The sequence below is a fragment of the Phyllostomus discolor genome, chromosome 4 (assembly GCF_004126475.2).
Source record: "Phyllostomus discolor isolate MPI-MPIP mPhyDis1 chromosome 4, mPhyDis1.pri.v3, whole genome shotgun sequence".
Lineage (NCBI taxonomy): Eukaryota > Metazoa > Chordata > Mammalia > Chiroptera > Phyllostomidae > Phyllostomus > Phyllostomus discolor.
In genome coordinates this window covers 96,453,313-96,479,335 of record NC_040906.2, presented here as the reverse complement: position 1 = coordinate 96,479,335, position 26,023 = coordinate 96,453,313, and the positions used below count along the sequence as shown (strand labels likewise).

The window sequence follows — 26,023 nt, the reverse complement described above, 5'->3', positions numbered from 1 at the left end:
AATCCTTGATGTGAATTAGAGTCATAACTATTCAGTTTTAGAATATATTATTTATTAAGACCCAAAGGCAAATCTGTTGTGGTTTCAGCTCTTCTCTGGGCAACCCAAGAATCATTTTTCATGGCATACCCTGAATCGACCCAGATAAGCATCCTGAAGTAACAGAATGGACTTCTTTCCACAATAATAATAGAAAAAATTATTTCCATATACTTACCAGTTTCTGTTAAGTGCATATATATTGCCCTAGTCAGCTAATTCAATTAATCTTGAAACTCTGTGGATTCCCTTAAGAGAGCAGACTGTATTGTACCTCCTTTAAACCCATAATGCTAAAGTGACAATATTAAACCCAGCTCATGTCCATTTATGACTCCAATCATAGGCTTAAGTTGGCAAGAGCAAGAAAAATCAGTAATTGTGCTAAACTCATATTTTTGTCTGAAATACATTTTATCTTCATTAAGTCCATTATGTTCACTGAAAGTGTAACTCTTGTAGGTTCTTCTGTGTGTGTGTGTGTGTGTGTGTGTGTGTGTACCACTAACACCAAACTTGGAAGAAAAGCATTTTCCCCTGCAGCTATTTTTCAGTACATCAACAACCTCAGCCTTAGCTGCATGTTCTTTAGGGTAACCAAATAGTTATATGGTGGTTTTTTTTCACCAACATAGAATAATGCTCCTGTATCTTGAATCTGGCAATATAGCCATTCAAATAGAAGCAAGACAATTTTGTAGCTTGAAACTGAAAGAGCTTCAAACTCCCACAAGTTTCCTTTGTAGGAGGGGCAGTCAGGCCATCTGGGCCCACTTGTCTAGCAGTGGTGTGTATAGGACCTGGTGCCTTGAAGAGGGTCTGCCTATACAGGGCTTGGCAAAAGTAGGTTTACAGTTGGATACATGACACAAAGTTTATTATTGTATCATAATATTATATTATTCTCCACACCAACAACTATAAACCTACTCTTGCCCACCCCTGTATTTACTGTGCACTTAAAAGGAGTCGCACCCCATGTCCAGCACTTGAAATGCACTGAGCCATTTTGTTTTCACTGCAGCCCTGTGAGATAAGAGTAAAAAAACAATTTGCCCAGTTCTATTTGTCAGAAGTAGCAAAGCCTATCCTTTCCCCTGAGGTAATTGCACTCAAATTCCATGCTCTTGTCCTCTGTACCATCCAGCCTAATGATCCCTTTCAATCACTTACTGTTTTTCCCACTATAGTTCAGCAGGCAGAGGAGATATTATGAAAATTAACAGGTGGATTGAAATCCAATCATTAGTTATGATTGCAGGAAATAAAACAAAAGAGCAAGGTAGCCAATAAATTTCTTAGAACTTCTGGAAACATTGCCAGAACTCACCAGCAAGAACATTTAGACTTTTCTATGTATGGAATCAAAGCTGACTCTGTAAATCCGGAGTCAAGCTTTCTCAACATCAATCTTGATTTGGACCGTAGAACTTCACAATTGCCAGGGACTTGAGAGAGCATTTAATCCTGAAACTGTCAACTAGTTTGGTAATGGTCTCAGTTCACTCTAATTACATGAACTGTTTAGCTATCACCCAGACTTAAATTGTTTTAATCCAAATGTCTTTGGGATAAAGGCTCATACTATTCGGTTTAGCACAGAACTTATCACTTCCTACTGATGAGAGCTGGCCTGGTTTGGTCACACATTTGGTGACCTGCCTAGCCTTTTAATAGTGTTTGATGTTGAGGTCCTTGGTTAGTCCAAAATGTGGCCAGCCTTTTCCAGAAACAGCTTTTCTTCTCAAAAAAGTCTTAGAACCCTTGAAAGAGAAAGGAACGTATCAGTGACAGTCACTTAGAAGAGAGAAGCTGGTAGATCTGGTGTCCATTAAGTTTCAGAAAGTGGTTGAGGTGGCTCTTCACAAGCCACCTCATGAAGCCACTAGGACAGTCTTGCTTCTGAAACCCTGGTTTTGTACAGAAGCTCAGTTTACAGATGAGGCCCAACCAGCATAAGTTGTTTCCTCAAGGTCATGTGTGCCCAGAGCCCAGGCCCCTTACCTCCCAATGTGATGTATTCCCACAATAAACACTGCATCTGGAATAGCTATACCATGGTAATATCATTTTTACATGAAAAATCAGATTTAAATAGTTTTCCACAATACTCTAATGATAATGTCAGTAAATATCCTGCTTCCAAGAAATCAGCATTTTCTCTAATTTACTTTGACAAGGAGCCAGGTAATGGTTTTGCTCTGAATGCATGAAGTAACTGTACTCCACAGGAACTGAATAGCAGTGAATCCGGTGCAGGTGAAACTTGCAACGTATCGGTGGACCAGAGAAGTTAGGATTTGAGATTAGTAAGATTCACAGAGCCCTTTTTGATCAGTGTATGACATTGCTCAGTATATTTTGCCCTCACATTCAGCTGTAATTCTTTACTCTGTTTCCAAATGCTAGTGACATACAGATTGCAAGGCAAACAGGTCTATTTTCTTGAATTCAAAGGCCATTATTCTTTCTTCCATGAAATTCAATTAAGTAAAGCTTTTGGCATTATTTCCCACTGATAAAATTACATATTGTGTCTTTCTTTTAATTTCAGAAGACACAACCCTGTGTTTTCAATGGGAGCCTCCATTGGAGGCCTGAGCCATGCCAGGGAGTCATAGCAAAGGGAGGGCTGTGCGAGAGGACAGACAGTCCAGCACCTGCTGTGAGCCTCAGTCCCAGACAACAGCATCTAAACAGAGGAAAGTTATTTTATTTCTAGGGATTTACTTGGGAGGAATACTCTCGTTCTCACCTTTGTAACTGACGGTGTCAGAGCAGTAGCTCTTGTCCCAGCCCTCAGTCATCATATGCCCCTTTGTGTCAGATCCCATTGCGGGCGTGGAGGAATTGAAGATGCCGGCTGCGGCTCTGCCCAGGTGCTGCTGTAGTAGTCAGAGAAACTGCTGTTTTTCTTTCTCTCTTTCCATCTATCCGGCCCAGTTCTGTTTATACATGTGTGCATGAGCACACATACATAGCTTTGATTGTAGTTCCCTGGGGTAATAGCTGTCTGGCATCAGCTGCTCTCTACAGTTTCACTGAAGAGAACAAGAATGTTTAAAAGAACAACACAGGCAATTCTTCTATGCCTATGAATTTTCAGCCCAGCTCAATTCTGTTTGTCAGTTGATTGTAATACAGGGTCAAATTCCTACAGTTTCCACTCCACCCTCTGCCCTGTGCTGGTCTAGATGAACCAAGGGTGACCAACAGTCCTCCAGGTTGATAAACTGCATCTCTGCTAATGAACTTTTACTGCCTTTAGTAATGACCATTGAAATCGGACACTTGTACAAAACTCTCTATAGTACATATTGATTTTTTCTTTCTTCTTTTAATTTTTTTACCCATCTGAAGAACTCTTTCAAGTTATTCTCAGTTTTGCTGCTAAAAATTGCTGATGGTGTTCCTTATAGGTCTCCTTTCTCCTTGCAGATCCACATTTGTTTGTTCTTGTTCCCACACCTTCACATGCAAATAAGAATAAGTGGTTTTCCCACCCAACTGGTACTATTAATATTTATTTACCTCAGAGTCAAGTTTTATTAATTACTTAATTAGCAGTAGTAAAAACGATTAGTGTTTGGGAGCAGGACGTGTTATATACATGCTAATAACAAACATTAGCACTAATGAGACACAGACAGAGGTTGAATTCTAAATGAAGAAAATAAATTTAGCCTTTTAATTTGAACCACACCTAGGCCCCCAAAATGGCCTCCATCAAACGGCTTGCATGCTCCTGTGCACGGGCACTCACACTCCCAATCCCACCCTTGACACCCCCTGCCCTCCTAGGTCCTGCACCCAGGAGCCTCAGGAGCCTCGTTCTGAACATGGCATTTCTTTCTCTACTTGCACTTGTAGGCAGCAATCAGTTGAAGACATCCCATGCATAAGCTGCACCCATTTAACTAAAAAGGTGAGGAAGCTGTGCAGTGGGCTACACCTTGGCCTGTTTCTTTGACTCCTCTCCCCGACCCACCCCCATAAATATAACGAATAAGTGTGGATATGATGTGGCTCCTCAGGAAAAGCCTCAGCAGCTGATTGTTTCCAGCTTCATACTTAGCTTGACACAAGGTTATGGAACAGGCCCACTCACATTTGTGATGCCTGTTTAGGCCCTGGGGGTCAGAGCTGTTGACTGGTGCTCTCTCTTGCTTACAGAGTTTTAATCCATAGATGGACAAAGTAGAAGTGTTGAGAAACTTTAACTTTCTTTATGATACCATCACTAGAGAATAGAATTTATCATTATCATTCCCTTTAACAAAATAATTGCAGAAGTTTGTTAAGGTCCTACTATATGTGATGCTGTGCTAGGAGATAGAATAAGGAAGGGTCATCAAGGAACGTGTATAAAAGACACATGGACAAAGCCAAAGGGGGGTAGGATTGAGGGTGGGAGGTGCGGATGGCTAGGGTGAGAGGTAAGTGGTGGGGGGAAAACAGAGAACATTGTACTTGAACAACAATAACAAAGTAAACAAATAAAATAAAACATAAAAAATTAAAAAACAAAAAATAAAGAATATAAAAATGATATGCTTGTGCTATTTATTATTTGAATATCTTCTTATGCTTACCTTTTGAGGAATGTACCATCTAATGGACAAGATATGTCTAGAGCATGAAACAGAAAATCAATTCAAAGTTGTATATGCTAAATAACATAGAAGAGGCTTGGAGGGCTGGTTGGAGGTCCAAAAAGAGAGGAGTCTTCGAGGGACACCAGATTATGGCACATGTCATAGTTAGAGAGGAGCTAAATAGAATTTGAATTGAATGTTGATCAGAGAGCCAGGCTTGGACTGGAGAAAGAGATGGCTGAAGAGGGAAAGTGATTGTGGCAGAGGGAAGAGGGTGGTGGGAATGTGGGGAGCTTTGGAGGACAACAAGCAGACCCTTGTTCTTTGCATGAAAAATCATGAAATAGTGAAAGGTAAAGTTCAAAATATAGAAAGGAGTCAGCTTTTGATGAACCTCGAAATGGGGAGTTATTCTAGTCTTTCTTGAACTCCATCAAAGAGGGTGTAGATATTTACCTACTATAAGTGTCTTTATTGCAAGTCAGTTTGGAAGGCTGCTCCTTGGTGGGAATCCAGAGAATCCTAATGCTCTGTCAGCTGCTCTCATGCAAGTTGGGAAAGGTCACTGTAGTGTTTGAACTCTTCAGGAGAGCTGCTCTCTAAGGATGACAAGGTACATTTACTCTACTTTCCCAGCGCAAAGATCAAAATGCCCCAAAGGATTTAGAGATCCACTAATTCAGTGGATGGGCAAGTTTCCCACTAAATGCCTCACTGACTCTATTAGCTACAGCACTGAGAATTTCAACTCATTTCCACGAATGACAAGGAAAGGCTCCATCAAAAGTGATAGCTTCTTTAGTTCATCAGATCTCTATTCACCGAAAAAACATTATTGTCCTTGTGGTTTGTGCTTTTTGATTGCTTTTGTGAAGACAATCAAAAGGCAAAATATATAGGTGGAAACTTAAATTGACTTTGTATCGCTAAGATTCACCATCTTCAACAATAGCAGGCTAGATTAATGCATTTCTGATTTCAAGGTGCTTTTAAAAGAAAAAGAAAGGTCTTTCCTGCACACAATAATTCTGTCAGACAATGAGCTGTGGAAGAAAATATTGTATGTGACTTATTTCTGGGGGCTTTGAAAAACAAAAATATTATTTTTTACTTTATATTATAATGTGTCTGAAATATCAGATAAAATATGGTCATAATATGCTAAGGAACTTTTCAGTCACAGACTTTTTTCTTTCCATGTGTTTGTTGCAGGATCTAAGGGAAGAGTGTGTAAAGTTGAAAACAAGAGTGTTTGATTTGGAACAGCAGAATCGAACGTTAAGTATCCTATTCCAACAGCGACTCAGACCAACTTCCGATCTGCTCCTGCAGGTATGTGGTTTTGTGGAAAACTGTCTTTGCTACTGAAATGCTATCCACAAGAAGTTACTTAAGTTCAAAAATTGTCAATATCTCCATAGGTAAGGCCTATTTTTTCAGAACCTTGATTCTTTCCTTCTCAAGGGATGCCATTAAAATTGAACATCTCTCAAATTTCTGACTTTTTAAAGCTACATGTAGATAAAAATGCATCAACAAATAATAAACAGTAGAAGAGACCATCAGAAGGTCTTCTCTAGTAAACTGGCAAAATCATGGAAAGGAATTAGAAAATAATTGATTACTTGGGGGGACAAGTATTAGTAATCTTATACTGCATAATAAAAGCAAGGAAGAATTTTATGTAATGCCTGGGGTTTGTTTTTCTCCTCTCTCTCCTCTCTTTCTGTCTCTCTTCTCTCTCTCATTCCTCCTCGTAACACAGTACTTTCTATAATCTGCTCAGTGCTTTACAAGTTCTCTTTGTCTAAATGCTCCCACCAAACTCTTTCTTTACTTGCCTTTATAGCATGCAAAGTTGCAAAGTTGTAAATAGTCAAACTATCAGCTGACAAAGTTCTCAAGAATATATCCGACCACAGGAAAACACATGAATTAGCAAAGGGGACTGGATGGCAGGTCTTTGCTGTTTTCTGTTTTTTAAAAATCCTACTAATGTGTATATTTGCTCAAACAAGCTTTGCTCAGAACATTCTGAGGCTCAGCTTACAAAGAGTATATGAGGTTTCACAGGGACAATATACCATTAATTTATAAAAAATAACCCCCAGATGCCTGGTCTCACTGGCTGAGAAAAAAGGAAAAGACTGGGGTGTCTTCTGAACTACACTGCCCACCATGGTAGCCACTAGCCACATGGCACTATTGAAGCTGAAAATTAGATTACACTAAAATGAAGTTCCTATGTCAAAGTAGGCACATTTCAAGTGTTGAAAAGCCACATATGGTGGGTGGCTACTATATTAGACAGTGTGTATATAGAACATTTCCATCATCTGAGGAGGTTCTGCGGGACAGCACTTTTCCAGATAGTTGAGACTGTATTGCTAATTTATCCTCTGAACTTTGGCATAAATAACTTTCCCTGACTCCTCAGAGAAATAATGAAAAATTGCGGTTCATTTCAAAAAGAAAGATGTTTGGTAAAACTAAGCATCAAAATGTAATCCCCCCAAATAAAAATAAAACAGCTTTCTGAATTGTAAAATAGATCTCATCTCTTAAGTTAATTTCCTCTCTACTTTATCTGCTAGAGCATAATTCATAATTTATGACTCAAAACTAGTGTGGAAAAAAAAATCTCCTATCTTTATTCTGTTTCCTAGTCTCAGCTCCAATAAACGTTGGTCATAGAGAATCTTGCATCTGTAAAAACTTGTATTTATTTTCCTCTCTCATAATCAACCAATATTATAATTTTAACAGCTGTTGCATGTTGATGAATTTTTCTGTTTTCTCTGTTTTAACTTGCGGCTTTTCTGAAACAATATTTAAAGATCTGTGTACTGTCTGTTTATGAATGACAATGATTTGTTTCCACAGTAAAGACGTGTGCCATAGATATTTAAGCTTTTTCATTGGCTGTCACAAATTTCTTAAATGCATATTCAAATGTCAGGGAATGGTGTATATGCTTACAATAGAAGTCACTGTTTATTCACTGGGTGTTTTCAGCCAACACATTTCCAAGAGCCATTGTAATGTAAATGGCACTTGAAAAGGAAAAGCTGTAAATAGCTCTCTGAAGGAGAGTGATAGAAAGTGTGATGCCGACCCTCTAACACCTTACAGCTCACAATTAGACAAGTTGCTGGCTTTTTAGGTGGTCTGTCTATTATTAGACTCATGAGTATTCATTCAGGTGGCACAAATACATCTGGAGCATTGGCTAAAGGAAAAGTAGTCTGAGCTTGCTTTGCACCTATAGCAGCTCTGTAATTGCTTGATGAATGGAAGGGTGAGTAAATGACACAAACTTTCTCTGCAAGTTGGAGAGTTATTTTGCATACACTTGAGATAATTTTATGCCTCCGTGTCTTCTTCTGAACTTCTGTCTTATCTGGAGGTTTTGGAACTGTGCAGCCATGTCAGATCAGCCCAGTCAGTCTGTTTGAGGGTGTGGTTGGTGGACACTGCAAATGCACCTCTGTGCCTGGTCCCAAATATTATAGACCTTCTAGCTTCTGCCCATGGACTGGAGATTCAGGAAAATGGGTTTCCAAATAGTTTTCTGCAAATCTTAGGAAACTGTTTTAGTTGTCATCTGCTGAATACAGTCTGATGGTTCTCCATAATCTGAAGTAGCCACCTACAGAGAAATATAGAAAGAAGACTATTGAAACAACCCATTGTGATTTTAGTAGATATATCACAAAAAGTGGAAAAGAAAATAATTTATAAGAAACAGTCAATTATTTGTCCCTCCAAAATAGAGAATAAAAGATTGCATGGATACTATTGGGCAACTTCTTGTTTAGGAGGGACATTAAAGGGATACTTCTAGAACTAGTTGACAGATTCTAGGAAACTTACTAATCATTAGTTCCATGGTGGGAAAGAAAAAATCCTAACTTGAAAATTAAAATGTTAAGAATGGCAATAAATTTCTCTGTTCCAATTTTCAGATTGATATCACTGGGACTGTGTGTAGTCACAAATCAGATTAAGAGGGCCTACTCTATGAAAATCAACAATTTGAGCAAACTTCTAAGGAATTGAGAAGCCAGAATAGCAAATGAAATCTAAAACTAATGGTCTTAATGGAACTAGGGTCTCTAATTGAACTTACTTGAACTACTGGCCAGATTAACAGATACTCACTGTTTCCTCTTGTATATCATATACTAAACAACACTCAATTTACTGAATGTGGGCAACTAGCAGAGAGCTCTATACTAAGTATGCTTACTACTCTTACAAGTTCACTTGAATGCTCACTGTGAATGAATTGTGTTTGTAACTCAGTATGTTTATGCCAGTAGTCCATATCATGGTAAGTATGTATATTTTTAACTACTATATAAACCAATGGTATATGGTACAAAAAGAATTGTTTCTATAAAACAAGGTTGAGTGCTTTGAAGCATCTAGAAAGGGAAGTCACTAAAAAGGAATGGTTATAATCAAATAAAATATAGGTCTAACTGTAAAAAAGTTGTGGGACACAGGGAACTGTGTTAAGCATAGAGGCATTCTGAGTGCAGACTGCTTCTCAAGTGCCTTTGAATTCTTGTCCCACTGTTAAGAAAACCAAACACTAGAAATCATACACAATGCACAAAGCATGTATTTGATGCAAAAACAAACAAATGTTGGAGAACACTAATATTTGGATCCCTAAGCAATGAAGCTTATTTGGCTCTACCAAAAATGTTATTTAACAAATACATTGTGTTTATCGTGTATCAAGTACTATTCTATAACCCCTACAGTATTCACCAATTTAATCTCCATTATGACCCTTGAGTAGAAACTATCACTGTACCCATTTTGCAAATGGGGACACAGGCACAGAGAGGCTAAGTCACCAGCTGGTAACTGACAGAGTGGGGATTTAAGTCCATAGTAAGACTTGAATTCCTCCCTTTTATCTCCTTTCTCTGTGCCCTCTGCATAAAACACAAATGGACATGAGGGGCATTTTTCTGATTCCTACTCTGACATTTTGATTAAATGCCACACCTGTGACCAAGTCAGATCAGAGGCTCCTGCAATGTAATTGTAATAAGGAGCCTACCATTTTTATGCATTCCTGAAAGGCTCTTGATTTGTGGCCTCCAAGAATTTCCCTTCTCCTGCTTTTGTCTTGTTTTGGATATCGGTATTATCATCTTGAAAGTACATCAGTCTCATATTTTTCACCTAACACAGTTTTTTCTTTTCCTTTTTATCTGTTATTTCAAAGACTCCTGGTACCCATATCCTTAGGCCAAGATAAAAAGAAAAGAATGTTATAATGTAGATTATTCACACAGTTCAAAATCTCGACAACTTAGAAAAAAAGTGTAAAAATTTGCTGCCACTTCTTAGGAGTGCTGACTTTTTTGTTTGCTAGTGCTTTATTTTATATTATTTTAGATGAGCTGAGAGGATTTTAGAATTCTACATGTGCTTTTGATATTTTTCCCTATACTAAATCTTTATTTTCAGAGTATAAATCTATCCAAGAGTCTTATTTGGCAGGACACTCAACTACACACTTACCTGTCCACCAGCCTGAATCCTGTTTTCTGAGAAACAACCAATGCTGCCACCTCTCAGGAGCATTCCAAGGTCAATGTGGTTCTCCCTTCATATTGCCTTGCTGGAGCTCCTCTGGCATTGATGACTCATGCCACACAATTAAGCAGTTCATGGTCCAATATGGAATTGTAATCTTCATCTATCCCTTAATGGTGGATATCATGTAGTGCAACCCCAGGCACTAGGGGTTGCATGTTAACTTTTCTTTTCACCTAAACAGTAATCTACTTGAGGACAAGAACTTTGTGAAAGTGGCATGTTACCCTTCCACAGATATAATCCCTGTTCGTGGTAAATACTTAGTATGTATGTTGATAACTTAATACTTACATATAGACATTTTTAATTTAATTTAATTTTAATTTAATTTTGTGTGTTGGGAGATATTTTCTTTTCTTTGTTTATTTGCTTGATTTTTTATGCAATAATCTCATTTCCCTTATACTTTTCCTTGTAGTTTTATTGAGATATGTAAGTTTAGTGAACATCTAGCACCTTACATAGTTACTATTTTTTTCTTGTGATGAGAACTTTAAGATCTACTCTCTTAGCAATTTCAAATATACAACACAATATTGTTAGCTATAGTCACCATGCTCTCCAGAACTAATGTATCTTATAAATGGAAATTTGTACCTATGATTAACTTGGTCAATTTCCCTGACCCCACCACCACACACCTTTGGCAACCATCAATCTATTCTCTGCTTTTATGAGTTTATTTTTTATGCTACATAAAAGAGATGATATAATATTTGCCTTTCTCTGTCTGACTTATTCTACTTAGCATAAGTATATATTATAATGTCTTTTTCCATTCACCCAGTTAGGGACACTTAGATTGTTTCCATGTCTTGGCTATTGTAAATAATGATGTAATAAATATGGAGGTAAAGGTTCTTTGAGATAGTCATGATACATTTCCTTGATCTATATGCCCAGCAGTGGAATTGCTGGGTCATAGGTACCAGTAGTTCTATTTTTAGTTCTCTTTAGTTCTATTCTTAGAGGAATCTCCATATTGTTTTCCACAGCAGCTGCACCAATTTATTGTGCATTCCTGCCAACAGTGCACAAGGGTTCTCTTTTCTCCACATCCACGCCAAAACTTGTATCTATTGTCTTTTTTATTGAATTATATACGTTCCAAGGGTACAGTTCTACAATACAGCATGTGTACATTGAATTGTGTGATCACCACCACAAGACAAGTCTCCTTCTATCACCATTTATCGATTCTTTCCCCTTTCCTACCTTCTCCACCCCTCTTTTCCTCCAGTAATCTCTATAACATTGTCTGTCTATGAATTTTTTTCACTTAATCCCTTTACCTTTTTCAATCAGCCTCCCTACTTCCCCCCTCCAACCATTGTCAGTCTGTTCTCTGCATCTATGAGTCTGTTTCTATTTTGTTCATTAGATTCCACATGTAAGTGAAATCATACAGTACTTGTCTTTCTCTGTTTGGCTTACTTCACTTAGCATAATACTCTCCAGGTCTATCCATGTTGTCACAAAAGGTAATATTTTATCCTTTTTAATGACTGAGTAGTATTCCATTGTGTGTATATACCAGAGCTTTTTTATCCACTCATCTACTGATGGGCACTTAGACTGCTTCCAAATGATGGCCATTCTAACAGGTGTGAGGTGATGTCTCATTGTGGTTTGGATTTGAATTTCCTTGGTGATTCCTGATGTTGAGAATCTTTTCATGTGTGTATTGGCCATCTGTACATGTTTTCTTTGGAAGACTGTCTCTTCAGGTAATTTTCTCATTTTTTAATCTGATTATTTTTTAATGTTGAGTTGTACAAGTTTTTTTTTAATTTTGGGTATATTAATACCTTATTAGATGTGTGGTTTGGAAATATTTTCTCCCATTTAGTAGGTTGCCTTTTATTTTGTTGATGGTTGGTTCCCCTTCTGCTGTGCAGAAGCTTTTCCATCTTACGTACTCTTTTTGCTTTATTTTGTATTAGGTTGCTTGTGCTTCAGGTGTTATATCCAAGAAATTGCTTCAAAGAACAATTTCAAGGAGTTTTTTTCTCTTTTCTTCTAGGAGTTTTATGTTGTATCGTCTTATATTTAAGTCTTTAATCTATTTTGAATTAATTCTTGTGACTAGTATAAAATAGTGGTCTAGTTCCATTCTTTTGCATGTGAATATACATACAGTTGTCCCAGCACCATTTACTGAAGAGACCCTCTTTTCTCCACTGAGTATTCTATTCAAATGTTAATTAGCCATACATATTTGGGTTTATTTCTAGGCTGTTGATTCTATTTCATTGGTCAATGTATCTGTTTTTAAGCCAATGCCATGCTGTTTTGATTACTATAACCTTGTAATATAGTTTGAAACCAGGAAGTTTGATGTCTCCAGTTTTTCTTTTTCCCCTTCAGGATTGCTCTGGCTATTCATGATCTATTGTGGTTTTAAACAAATTTTACAATTTTTTATTTCTGTAAAAAAATGTATTGGTATCTTGATAAGTTTTACATTGAATCTATGGATTGATTTAGGTGGTATGGACATTTTAACATTAATTTTTCTTTTTTTTAAGATTTTATTTATTTATTTTTAGAGAGATAGAGAGAGAGAGAGAAACATCAATGTGCGGTTGCTGGGGGTTATGGCCTGCAACCCAGGCATGTACCCTGGCTGGGAATCGAATCTGGGACACTTTGGTTCCCAGCCCGCGCTCCATCCACTGAGCTACGCCAGCCAGGGTTTAACATTAATTTTTCAATCCATTAACATAAGGTAGCTTTCAATTTATTTGTGTCATCTTCAGTTTCTTTCATCAGTGTCTTACAGTTTTCAGTGTAGAAATCTTTTACCTCACTGGTTAGATTTATTCAAAATATTTTAGTGTTTTTTGTGTTACTTTAAACGGGGTTGTTTATTTTACTTCTTTTTCAGATAACTAATTTTCAGTGTATAGGAATACTACTGATTTCTTTATGTTAATTTTGTATCCTGCAGCTGCACTGAATTTACGATTTGATCTAATTCTAATAATTTTTGGTTAAGTGTTAAGTTTCTACATGAATTCTTTATGAAATTATGCCGTCTGCAAATAGAGATACCTTTACTGCTTTCTTTCAAATTTTGATTCTATTTATTTCTATTCCTTGCCTTATTGTTCTAGTCAGCTCTTTTAGTACTATGTTGAATAGCAGTGGTGAGAGTGGGCACCCTTGTCTTATTCCTGATCTTAGAGGAAAAGCTTTCATCTTTTCACCATTGAGTATGATGTTAACTGTGAGCTTACCATATATGGCCTTCATTTGGTTGAGGTGTAATTCTTCTATACACATTTTTTGAGAGTTATATCATAAATAAGTGTTGAATTTTGCAAAATGCTTTTTCTACATCTTTTGAGATTACATGATTCTTATCTGTCTGTTATTGTGATGTATCACATTTTTTGATTTGCGGATGTTGAGCCATCTTGCATATTAAGGATGAATTCCAATTGATCATGGTGTGTGAGCCTTTTATATTTACCATTGAAGTCAGGGTGCTAGTAATTTGTTTAAAACTTTTGCTGTATTCATCAGGGGTATTGGACCGTAGTCTTCTTTTCTTGTAGTGTCCTTATCTGGCTGTTATCAAAGTGACACTGGCCTCATATAATGAATTTGGAAGTATTCCTTCCTATTTAAACTTTTGGAAAAGTTAAAAAAATTTGCATTCATTTTTATTTAAATCTTTAGTAAAATTCACCAGTGAAACCACCTGGTCTTGGGTTTTTGCTGTTGTTGTTGGGAAGCTTAGGATCACTAATTCAATTTCTTTAATTGTTATTGGTCTGTTCAGGTTTTTTATTTCTTCATGATTCAGCTTTGGGAAGTTGTGTGTTTCTAAGAAATTTTCCATTTCTTCTAGCTTCTCTGGTTTGTTGGCGTATGACTGACTGTTCATAGTAGTCTCTTATGATCTTTGTATTTCTGTGGTTACCATTTGCAATGTATCAAATGGTAACTCTTTCATATATTATTTTATTTATTTGGTACTCTATTATTTCCTTTGTTAGTCTAACTAAAAGTTTGTCAGTTTTGTTTATCTTTTCAAAGAAACAACTCTTAGTTTTGTTATTTTTTCTGATGTTTTCTTATTAAGTATTTTGTTAATTTATGTTCTAATTTTTATTATTTCTTTCCTTATGTAACTTTGGTCTTCATTTGTTCTTTTTATTCTAGCTCCTTGAGCTATAAAGTTAATTTATTTATTTAAGATATTTATTTTTTTCTTTTTTCTTGTGTTTAAAGATTTTATTTATTTATATTTGGAGAGAAGGGATGGATGGGCAAAAGAAAAGAAGAGAAACATCAATGTGAGAGAGGCAACATGGACTGGTTGCCTCCCATACACATCCCAACCAGGGACTAAACCCACAACTCAGACTTGTGCCCTTACCAGAAAACAAACTGTCAACCTGTCACTTTTCAGGTTGATTCCCAACAAACTGCACCATTGTGGTGCTTTTTGGTTGTGTTGTAGATACTTTGTTCTTTGTTTCTTATCTTGCAACCTTCTTTTGTGATTTGATGACTCTTTGTAGCAGTGTGTTTTACTTGTTTATCATAATCTTTTGTGTAACTATTATAGGTTTTTCCTTTGTGGTTACTATGAGGCTTATATAAGATATGTTATGTTTTTAACATCCTATTTTAAGATGATAACAACTTTACCTTAATAACATATATAAACTTTACATTTTTTGTCTCCCCCTCACATTTTAGGTTATTGGAATTACAATTTTGCAAAATAGCAATATTGCAAAATTTTGTAAAATTACACATTCTAAAATGTTTTCATTATATATTTTATAAAATTACATATTTCATACTGTATATCTAACAATAAATTATAGCTATTTTTAATACTTAAGAAAATGAAACCATGCACCACCATTGCAGTAGTAGAGAATCTGACTTTGACTATATATTTACCATTACCAGTGATATTTATATGTACATTTATATGTTTTTATGATGCCAATAAGCACCTTTTTATTTCACCTAGGAGAATGCCCTATACCATTTTTTGTGAAGCAAGTCTAGTGATAAACATTTCCCTCAGCTTTTATTTGTTCAGGAAAGTCTGTCTCTCCTCATTTCTGCTATTCTTGGTTGTACATTTAAATAAGACTTTAAAAAGTCTTCCAGACTTTACATGTTTGCTCATCAAAAATAATTATTTACCACATGTATATTATTTCTTTTGATTGTATCCATGTGCCCCATAGACTTAACATCTTAACTCTTTCTCATTCTTTTTTTTTTTTTTTGCTCTAATGACCAAATAATCTCAAATGACCTTTCTTCTAATTTACTGATTCATTCTTCTGCTTGGTTGAATCTAATGTGTAAGTTCTCTACTGAATCCTTCAGTTCAGCCATTTTATTCTTCAGTTCAAGGATTATTGTTTGGTTTTTGAATGGTTTTTGTTTTCTTGTTCATATTTAGATTTTTAATTTATTTAGTTGTCTTTTTATGTTTTCTTGTAGAATTCTAAACTTTTTAAAGAGGATTATTCAGATTTCTTGGTCAGAGAGTTTTCTATTTCTTTAGGGTCAATCATTAGAGCTTAATTAGGTTCTTTGATAGTGTCCTGTTTACCTGGATTCTTCATGATTCTTGATTCTTTGTATTGCTGTCTGCATGTTTGAGTAAGCAGGCTCTTCCTCCAGATTTTACATAATCGCTTCAGTAGAAGTACTCCTCAGCTTACTTGAGGTTCTGGACTAGTCAGCTGGTAGCATCCTTGGGCAAGTGGAACTTGCTACGTGGTATCTTTTTGGGCAAGGCCGCTGCCTGAAATCTGTGTTTGGGGGTGCCACTGGTTGGGAACAGTTAGATAGGACTGCTGGCTTGGTTTCTTGCCCAAGCACACCTGTGGGATGGGCTCCAGAGTTGCCCAGATTCACTAGTTAGTCTTCCTAGTCAGGTGCCATACTCAGCAGCTAGGTGGGCCAGTGAATTTGCTTCCCTCACAGGGAAGAGCCATAGAACAGACTCCACAGCCAGGATAGCTCATTGCCTAGGGACCAGAATCAGGCAGAACTGTCTACTGAACTCTATGGTCAGACAGGAAGACTAGACTATTTACTGAACTTTGTAGATGGGTAGAGCCACTGGCTGGGTTCTTTGCTTGGACATTCCTGCAAGTGCAGCTATAGAGTGGGCCATATGGACTCCTGGGTCCTCTGGTTATGCTTCTTGGTCAGTAGTGATAGAGCTATGATAACTAGCAGATAGGGCCATATTCCATTCCCCTGTCCAGCTCATGCAATAGAGCAGTCTCCAAGGCCAGAACAGCTTGCTGTCTGGGGACTTGAATCAGGCAGAACTGTGCATTAAGTTGCCTGGCCAGTATGGCCACCAACTGGGCTCTGTAGATAGACAGAGATGCTGGCTATGATCTCTGTTTAAGAGGAGCTTTATGGTATACAGCTTTCTGTATGATAAGATTAGGTTTCCTGGTCAGGAAAAGCAAGGCACTATATTCTGATGCAGATCCTGGCCAGCAGGATTCATGTGTTCAGGCAGCTATGAACAAATTCACACAGACTACAGAAGTCCTGTGGAGAAAAAGGGACAGCACAGCCACTCTCTGAGTGAGAGAGAGAGCCCTGACCCCTGCCTGGACAAGCTTTTATTGCTTTTCTGGGTGCATTACATCAAGGATGGTCCTCATTTACTATGCACAGGTTCACTGCAGGTGATTACCTTTTACAGATAACAAAGGAAAGAATGTTGCTAATTACTTCAAAGAGAAGGATGTTACAGATCAAGGGGAAAAGTGGTTAAACTGGTTATACTCCATACTTGGGAGGTTTAGCTTAGATTTTAAGAAGTTACAGTAAGCACTTGCTGCCTCAATCCAGGGTGAGGGAGTTTTAGCAAAAGCAAGTCTCATAGCAGCCTAGGTACAATTCAGGCCTGATTCTCCACAGGAGAACCTATCTGTGGGTGTGGGTCCTGTGTACCAGAACCTTGCTTCCCACTGGCCTTTCCAAGTGGGAACTGGGCTACATTCCCACACCATGTGGAACAGTTCCCTATAATATTCAATAGTAGGCAGAGCTACAGATTTGTTTCCTTGCCCATCTAGGATATCAGAACATGTCCCAAAGCCAATATAGTTCATTATTTTGGGGACCCAAGTCAGGCAGAGCTGTGCATCAAGTAACCTGACTAGATGGAGTTACCAGTTGGGCTCTGTAGATGGGTAAAGCTATCAGCTGGAATCTGTACTTAGTGTACAGCCATATGTGTACACCCACACATGTATACCCACATGTGTATACCTGTATACATATACCCACATGTATGTATGTGCTTAGCTGCTGGAAGGAGAAAGTTGGTCTGCCCGGATCCAAGTGCCAGTTGCTATAAGTCCTGCGCCCCTTCTCTGCCCACTGTGATCTCCAGTATCAAGCCCCACAGATTCTCCCTGCAATCCCCATGGGACAAGACCCTTGTGGACAAGACCTGTGTGAACCCCTACAATTCTAAAGAAGCTGGATGTCTACTTGGGGCTCTTTTCCCCCACTAGAGGAACCATTGGCCCCATGGGCTCTCTTAGTGTGGCTCTGTGCCATCCTGAGGAAGGGGTGTTGGGGCCAGAGTGGTGCTGTTGCTTTTACCCTTCTAGTGTAGTCCTCCTTGGTCTCTGTGATCCAAGAAGTTACTTCAGCCTTAACCCACATTCTGGGATTTTCACAGTGGTGTCTTGGTTATGGAGAGTTGCAAGTTAGTCTTATTTAAAGGGGTACTGAAATTGGGAATGACCTACATCATCATCTTAATGACAACACCATTAAGGGGAACATTTCTTACTGCAGCAAGATTATAATCTTCATTTAAAGACCATGTCTCTTCCTGTCTAGTTATTTGTATTTTTGTAACAATCCCCTGTACCTACATGCCTAAGTCATAGTTTTATTCCTTTTATTTCTTTATGAAAAGCAGACCTTGGGTATTTATACTTTTTGCTGACTTAGAGCTTACCATTCATAATAAACAAGCCACACAGAACTACCTAGAATTGAATAATCAACCAACCATATTAACACAAAGGCATCTTCTTAAGGATATTCACTTATCCGGATAAATTGGAAAAAATCAACCATATTAAACATTTTAAAATGTATATATTTTTCACCATGGTTGGTGTGGCCCAGTGGATTGAGTGCTGGCCTGCAAACCAAAGGGTCACCGGCTCAATTCCCAGTCAGAGCACATGCCTAGGTTGTGGGTCAGGTCCCCAGGAGGCAACCACATATTGATGTTTTTCTCCCTCTCTCTCTCTCCCTCCCCCTCTCTCTAAAAATAAATAAATAAAACCTTTTTAAAAAGTATATATTTTGCTTTTTTAAAAGGTCTATACCTCTGCCTTTGTTGTATTTCCATAATATATACAGTTGGAGTGAAATTAAAAGAAAAAGAAATCATTAAGGGAGCATTGAAATCTATGGCAAACAAGAAGGGAAGAGTGGGTGAGTAAGTGAGTGAGTGAAGGATTGGGTAAAGTAATGGAAGCTTTTCCTTCTGATTGATCAGTCCCCTCTCCTTGAGCCATAAGCTAAGAAGCCAAGAGAAGAGGCAACAAAATTCATCCAAGTTTAGAGCAGTTACCTGACTTCCCACATAGCCAGGATGTAAATTTGCCTTATCAGCTTCTAAAACTGATCAGCCTGGCCTTCAGGTTGCTTGTGTGCCAGCCATGGAAGTGGCCTTCAGCCATGCCCTGCAGATCCAGGGTCTAATTTAAAGACCCGCAGAGCAACAGGGGGGGCAGTCCAGTGATGCTTCACTGGCTCCGAGTAACAGCAGGGCCCAGATGGCAGCCTCCCACCGACAGTGACTGTCATCATGCACAATCAGAGGACTGCGGTGGCTTCATGGTGGCATCTGGCAGACGTGGAGACATATGGGAAATGTGCATCAGGGATTCTCTCTTCTGCAATAAGTACCAGAAAGACATTAAGTTCCCTGAGTATAGGAAGGAGCCTCTCTGAGAGTAGAAGGGGCATTTTGAAAGAACACAAGACTCCTGCAGGGCAGGGATTTCACTGATGAGATGCCCTCCATGAGGTTGCTTTGGGATCAAGTGAGAGCAGCAGAGAAGATGAAAGAATCTTTAGGGTAATGGCAAATCATGATTTTCCCCTCTCCATAATGCATCCAGGGGCCCTCAATAGACTTGCTTCACCCTCAGCCGTCTCATTTTTTTCTTGATACAAGTTCTTTACCCAAGCACAGAGCATGATCTGGGTTCTCCTTCAACTGTTCCATTTTGTATGTCATTTCTCTGTTCAGAATGGGACTCCACTCCCACCAAATCACCCCTGACACTGTTCATTCAGTTGACACATTTGGAGCACCAAAAGTACGTGAGTGCTGGGGATTTGGTGGTAGAATGCATTTCTTCAGAAGTTATGATCTATAAGTACCCCAGAGAAAAGAGGGATGTGCACATGAAATGCTTAGAGGCAGGGTCAGGGTGGGGTCTACTGTGTTGTGTCAGGGGACTGGGGAAGGGACAACAGAGGGACTAATGCCTCAGCATGAGTCTGGACAAATTAATAGGAGTTTGTTAAGTGGGCCAGGGAAAGTATAAATGTAAAGCAGAAGAAACAGCCTATGCAAAGATGCAAAGGCATGAGAAAGTATCTCTCTTCTTTCTATTCCTATTTCTAAATCCATATACCTTGAAACTTCTCCTACAATAAAAACAGCCCCCTCCTCAATCTCCTACACACGTCTTGCTCACTAGGTCTCAGCCTGTATTGGTGTGTTACTGTGTAAGTATCCTACAGTTGCTTTTCCATACACGTTTCTTCTTCCTTTTCAAAGCTATTAAGGAGTCTTGTCTTTTCTTTTCCCTTCTTTTTTTTCTTTTGCTTCTTTTCTTTTCTTTTCTTTTCTTTTCATTTCTTTTCTTTTTTGCAAGACCTGGGCTTAGCAGTCCATGCATTAAATTCAATGTTATATTGTGCTTCCTATAGCATTACTATTGAGAGTACAAGTGGTCTGTTTGAAGGAAGCCAAGTTATGATTCCTTTTTACTTGCTTGCTTTGACTTTTATATTCATAGGGACAAGAGTCTTGTTTACTTATTGATCTTTGTATCTTTCAATACATAAATTTAACAAAAATAAGCCTCAATAAATGCTGAGTGAATTAATGATTACGTGAACTTCTGGGATGAATAGAAAAGCTAGCCAACAAAGGAAGTGAAAGGAAATGACTTTATAAAAGAAGTGACCCAAGGGGTGAAAGAGAAGAGATTGAGAACAGTCCTTGGGCAGTGTGTACGTAAGGAGAAGGTAGACTTTGAAATATTGTTTAGATAAGTTGAGAGGGCCACAGGAACTTATCTATCCTTTGAAATGAACTCTGGTTTATTTTTATTTTATATAATCTTTATTATAGATTTTTCCATTACTAGTTAGTCCCCTTATATCACCCTTCCCACAGCAATCACCACACTGTTATCCATGCCCATGAGTCCTTTTTCCTTTTTGTTCAATCCCTCTATCCTCTAACTTCCCCTCCCCCCAACTAGCTGTCATCTGTTCTCCATCTATGAGTCTCTCTCTGTTTTGCTTGTTGCTTCAGTTTGTTCAGTAGATTCCACATATGAGTGAAACATACAGCATTTGTCTCTCTCTGACTGGCTTATTTCATTTAGCATGATGTTCTCCAGGACCATCCATACTCTTGCAAAGGGTAAAATGTTCTTCTGTTTTATGTCCCAATAGAGTTCTATTGGGTAAATGTCCCATAGTTGTTTTATCTAGTCGTCTATTTTGTTTTGTTATATCTCCTCTCATTACCTGTGAGACCTCAGATGTGGTTTCCACCTTGAAATGGTTCGTTCCCTATAGCTGTAGAGAATTGTGTTATAGATTGCAGGTATCCCTTAGCTGAGGGACTCATATTTCCATATTGTTTCATGGCTGTGAGTTTTCATCCCTGCCATCCCCACCTCCTCACCAAATCTAAGTTACTTAATGGAAGGCACATGGCTTCCTGTTCTTTTTATCCTCCTAAAATTAGATATATCCCAAATAAGTTCTAATTGCTTTGGGAGTGAAGAAAGAAGAAACATATATGAAAAAAAAACCTGTAGCATACTTACAAAGTAACATTAATATAGGCTGAGACCTAGTGGACAAGATTGAGATTGAGAACAAGATAAGAGATTGAGGAGGGGGCTGCTTTTAGTCCAGGAGAATTTACACAAGCACATTGCTGGCTCTGCATAATCCATCCTCTCACCTGAAACAATGAAAAATCTCACAAGCTAAGACCAACATTGCAAACTGAGTACCATAAGGTTGTGAGCCAGGTGGAGGGCTAAGTGAAGGAGACCCCTTTTCTGCTGCCAGTGCCGCCAATCGTGGATACGTGGAAATGCTAGTGAGGTGTTGCCATACCTTTAGGTATTTTAAGAAACTGGAAATGCAGACTTTTGTGTGTAATCTCTCAATTTTTAAAGGTTGGCACCTGATTCAACTATTTTATAACACTAAGGAAGCCCAGTAAAATATCTGTGGGTCAAATCTAGCCTGCAACTGACTTTGCTATCTTGGCTCTAATGATAGTGCATTTGAATTTAAAATATAGTACACATCCTCAGAACACCTATGAACCAGGCTCCACAATCATATAATAGTACAGGCAGAATATATCACTGTATTCAATATCTTAACAAAAGTTCATTGAGCACCTACTGAGAACACAGAGGTTATCATGTAATAGGGAGACAGATACCATGAACAAACAATTATGCAGTAGGGTAGTAAATAAAACAGAACTATTTACCAGCAGAGGTTCTCAGAAGAAACAGGGATTAACACTATGTGGGATGTCAGGGAAGCTTTTTAGAGGTAGTAACAACTAAATCAGACTTTGAAAGATAAATAGGAGTTTTTAAGGTAACAGGTTTCTAAGGAGCAATTTGTGCACTACATTCCGGACAAAGCTTAATGCTGGGATTTTTATTTAGATCAATTGTAGGTCCTGGCTTTAATCACAACTATAAAATTATAAAATTGTCTTAATCTGATTTGGTCTTGTTTGGCCTTCCCAGTTCCTTACAACAATATCAGATTAACTCACTGAGCTCTGTGGAGAAACAGAAACTTGTGAGAGTGCCATGCTAGTAGAATTCTCTGTCATTGTGACCTTGAACAGCAATTCTTTCTAGGCTTTTATCTGAGGAAGACTCTAGTTAAGCTGCATTAAGAAATCTGCTGAAAAATGAACAGCCTAAATCTAAGATTTGTTTTAAGGATTTTAACATTAAACAGAGGTTCAAAACCCAAACATAATCAATATTATATTGAAACAGACTGAGTGATTGAAATGTAAATTCAGGGACATACATTATAGCATGCAACATTCAGGCTGAATATTTTTTTCATATTTCAAACACTTAAGAAAACTGATAATCTTAGATTTAGCAAATTTCATGCAGCAGCTGTTTATCATAGTAACTTTAAAAGCTTCCCCAGTAAAAATTGTTATTAGCTATTACATTTTCATGAATTCTGGGTAACTGTAGGATTTGGAGATGTAGGGGACAGAAAGTACTGAGGAAGGAATGGTGATATTTACCTGGGGGTTTGATTATGAAAATTGGAGTGTTAATTTCTTGGCACTCAAAATCATGGAATGTCCATTGCTGTCAGTGGATGTCACACTAGGGAAATCTTATTCCTTGCACAAAAAGATTAAATAACTCACATTCTGACATGAAAGACTAGTGTTTCCAGGAGTGAAAAGCAGTTTGGCTTTGTTCTGTTACTTCTCTCACCCTGAGGGTACACTTGTTTGAGATCTGCCCTGATATACCTGGGAGCCACATTCTGGACCTGGACAATGATTTGTAATCCTTTGCAGCTATACAGAGACTTTTGAACAATGTTAGACCTAACAGCCTTCACTGAAGAATATTATTGAAGTCTTCTCTGTATGGGTGAGGGAAGTAGGGTAGAGGATGGGATATACATGAAAAAAAACACATAGGAGCAACTTTAAGTGCCCCAACATCTGAATCATAGGGTTGCCAGAAAAAGAAGAGGAAGAGCAAGAAATTGTAAACTTAATGAAGGAAAACTCCCCCAGTCTGGTAAAGGAATAGACTTGCAGGAAGTCCAGGAATCCCAGAGAGTTCCAAAGAAATTGGACCCAAGAAGGAACACACCAAGGCACATCATAATTAAGTTACCCAAGATTAAAGATAGGGAGAGAATCTTAAAAGCAGCAAGAGGAAAAGAAAGAGTTATCTACAAAGGTGCACCCATAAGACTATCAACTGATTTCTCAAAAAAAACCTTGCAGGCAACAGGGGGCTGGAAAGAAGTATTTGAAGTCATGAAAGGCAAGTACCTACATTCAAGATTACTCTATCATTTAGAATGGAAGGGCAGATAAAGCGCTTCTCAGATAAGGTCAAGTTAATGGAGTTCATCATCACCAAGCCATTATTATGTGAAATGTTAAAGGGACTTATCTAAGAAATAGAAGATCAAAAACTATGAACAGTAACAATTATCAACAACTGAACCTTTAAAAAAAAAGCAACCCAAAACTAAGCAAACAACTAGAACAGGAACAGAATCACAGAAATGGAGATCACAAGGAAGTTTATCAGTGGGGAGGGTGGAGAATGGGGCTGGGGAAAGGTACAGGGAATTAGAAGCATAATTGGTAGGCATAAAATAGAGAGGGATAAATTAAGAAATGTATAGGAAATAGAAAAGCCAAAGAACTTATATGTACAACAAATGGACATGAACTAAGAAGGTGGGGGGAGGAATGCTGGAGGGTGGGTGGGGGGTAAAGGGAAGAAAAAATGGGACAACTATAATAATATAATCAATAAAATATACTTAAAGAAAAAGAAAAGAAGCATTCAAAATCTCTCAGCAGAACCCACCCAGACCAGACTGAGCCTCCATGAGTAGAGAACTTCACACATGTCTAAAACTCAGTGCAGTTCAGAATGGTCAGACCCTGGACACCAATGGGATTGGCCGTCAGTTGTGCCTGCCCTGCTGCCATTGCTCAGAAATGTGCTAGCACTGCATTCCCAGTAAATACCAACTGGATCAGAGGAATGGGCATGAATATTCCTCAGGGCAAGGTGTTCTCCAATCCTGGTACACTGATGTATATAGCTTGGGGACCTGGCTGCCCAGAACAGTTGGGACTGGCTTCAAGGGCATAAAGACATTCCCCCACCCACTTATCAGTACTCTCTCTCTCTCTCTCTCTCTCTCTTGCACACACACACACACAGACACACACACATGCTGATACACACAGACCCAAGTCAAATTTTGAAAATTCTGATGGAAATGTTCAAACAAGCAAGGTGGCAGGACTCCTTTGTGAGGTTGGGAAACCAAGGAAATGTCATCAAGTCTCCTGTTAATAAACCCATCTTCATACAATCAAATTGTAGCAGCCTTTAAAGCAATTTGTATCCCTTAACAGGGTCCATTTCTATCAATCCCTGTCAGCCTTGTGTCTCAAAATCAAGAGCTAAAATAATGCCCTTTTTCCTGCAAAGTCTGGGAAGTCAGACCTGCATGGGGCTTGCTGGAATGAGCAATATTTCTGTGTATGCCACAGATCTTGTTCTGAAGATGGAGTCACTGCTGATTCACTGGTGACCCGAGACAGACCATACAAAGACATTGCCACTGCCTTCTGCCATATACTGTGGTTGATAAATCTCTACATTTTCATACATCCTATGGAGGAGGATAGAAGGAGCAGAAGAGAACTTACCTATAAAATAATGCAAAGTAAAGGAGCAGGGGAAATGTGTAGGAGGTTTCACTAGAGAAGTCAGCCATGCAGTTGTCACCTTAGGATGTGCTATGTTGAGGCTGCAAAATGTATTTCTAAAACTGTGTAGGGTGAAGGCCACTCATGGTCAAAACTAGAGTTTCCCAAAGAGATATCTGTAGTTACATTAATAATAAAGCTTTGAGGTCATAGCTCATTAGCAGACAGACCTCATCTCACTGAATCCTTCCTGTAAGCTCAGAGTATTATTGCTTTTTTACAAATGGAAAAATGAAATTTTTAGAGACTACTGCTTTTTTTAGCCAGGGTTCTTCACTTGGTCCCAAGACCAGTGGGTCCAAAGTAGCCACTGCCTGCTCAGGGCCTCATCTTCAACTGTCATATTCATTAATTTCTCCAGAGCTGCATAAGGAAAGGATATTGCCGTAGCTTTCAGCACATCAGACAATTAAAAGGCACTTAACAGTCTGTTTGGACTTGGCAATGTGCTACACTTGAGACAAATCATGTTAAATACATTTGGGTGGTGTCCTAACACCATTATGGGGATAACTGATATTTCCCTGAATAAGGACAATGAATCTAATAACCGAGTAACATGATCAAATCACTTTTTCTAGAACATGTTTATGCCAAGAAATAACAGTGTCAGAGGTCATGTAATCTATCCACCTTGTTATCTGATGCTCAGATCAATTCATGCCTACTGCAATGTCACACAATCTGTTCAGAGCCAACGAGAACCCAAGAGTCCTGATTCCTAGTATTGTACCTTTTCCAAAGTGCTGTGGGGATAATAAATGTGAAATTTACTTGAATTAAGGAAGAGACAAGAAGTGTTTTTTTAGTCTAATGGACACCTTTGAGAAATGGTTTGTGGAGTGGGCTGACTGGAAACATCCAACTTCAAGGAGGCACCTTGGAGAGAACTGAGAGGTAGGAGGGGAAGAGAAATCACAGT

General features: G+C 38.3%; 1 protein-coding gene across 4 annotated transcripts in view; it reads left to right on the top strand.

The window, feature by feature from the left end:
- Positions 1–26,023, top strand: part of NCKAP5 (NCK associated protein 5) — a 1,018,052-nt gene that overhangs the window by 814,670 nt on the left and 177,359 nt on the right. For all 4 annotated transcript variants that reach the window (XM_036025027.1, XM_036025026.1, XM_036025025.1 and 1 more), the window contains one exon: positions 5,847–5,966. In XM_036025027.1, the coding sequence (XP_035880920.1) occupies positions 5,847–5,966 (120 nt within the window). The remainder of the gene's footprint in view (positions 1–5,846; positions 5,967–26,023) is intronic.